Source organism: Bison bison, unplaced genomic scaffold (genome assembly GCF_000754665.1).
Source record: "Bison bison bison isolate TAMUID 2011002044 unplaced genomic scaffold, Bison_UMD1.0 scf7180017848016, whole genome shotgun sequence".
Classification (NCBI taxonomy): domain Eukaryota; kingdom Metazoa; phylum Chordata; class Mammalia; order Artiodactyla; family Bovidae; genus Bison; species Bison bison.
In genome coordinates, this window is record NW_011478589.1 from 12,638 (window position 1) to 13,324 (window position 687).

At 55.3% G+C, this 687-nt stretch overlaps 1 protein-coding gene across 1 annotated transcript in view; it reads left to right on the top strand.

Annotated features, from left to right (window-relative positions):
- Nucleotides 1–114: 114 nt before the first annotated feature.
- The window catches only part of UBL4A (ubiquitin-like 4A), a gene marked incomplete at its 3' end in the record, with an annotated part of 1,491 nt that continues 918 nt past the window's right edge, over nt 115–687 (top strand). The window contains exons 1-2 of the mRNA XM_010844480.1: nt 115–128; nt 369–430. Coding sequence (XP_010842782.1) covers nt 115–128; nt 369–430 — 76 coding nt within the window. The remainder of the gene's footprint in view (nt 129–368; nt 431–687) is intronic.

Genomic DNA, 687 nt, shown 5'->3' on the forward strand with positions numbered 1-687 from the left:
GTAGCATTAAATGTCTTCTTGTATTGCAACTTGACTCATAATACTGCCTGGCGGGTACCCGGGTACCTGTATCTGGCTCATGTTAGGTGCCAGGCCCCACTCATTGGCTCCCACATGTTGCACAAAAGGTGAGACAGCCGAGGCTCCTAGCGGGCAAGGCAAGGAGCCAGATTCTGAGTCCAGCTAGCTTCCAGAAGTGCTTCAGGGTGAGAGGGAGAAAAGGGTCGTTCAAATGGGTTCTGAGGGGTGGCCATGGACATTCCAGGTTTAGCCCACTGAGGAGAAACCCTCGAGCAATACCTTTTCCAGGCCTGGAAGGGGAAGCAGCTAGCCCCTGATGCCCAATCCTGTCACCTCATCCTTGGCAGGTCCAGCATTGGCAAGAGGTCAGGTGACGGCCAGCCTTGGGCCCCCTTAGAAGCTGCAACCAGTATGCACTCAAAGGGAAGGTGGGCTGGGGAGTCTAAGATGTCACCCGGCTCTGAGGAGTGACCCTAGGCAAGTCCCTGTGCCTCGTTGGTCCCCAGCATTCGACTCTGCCCAGTGAGGGCTGCTTTTGAGACTCTCTCAGTTTCCTTTAGCTCCAAAGCCTGGGTTCAGGAGTCTGTAGGCATCCTACCCCTGTGTCCCAGATACAAACTGAGGCCAAATGCTGAGTGAAGGCCAAGCGTGGCCCAAAGACGGAAT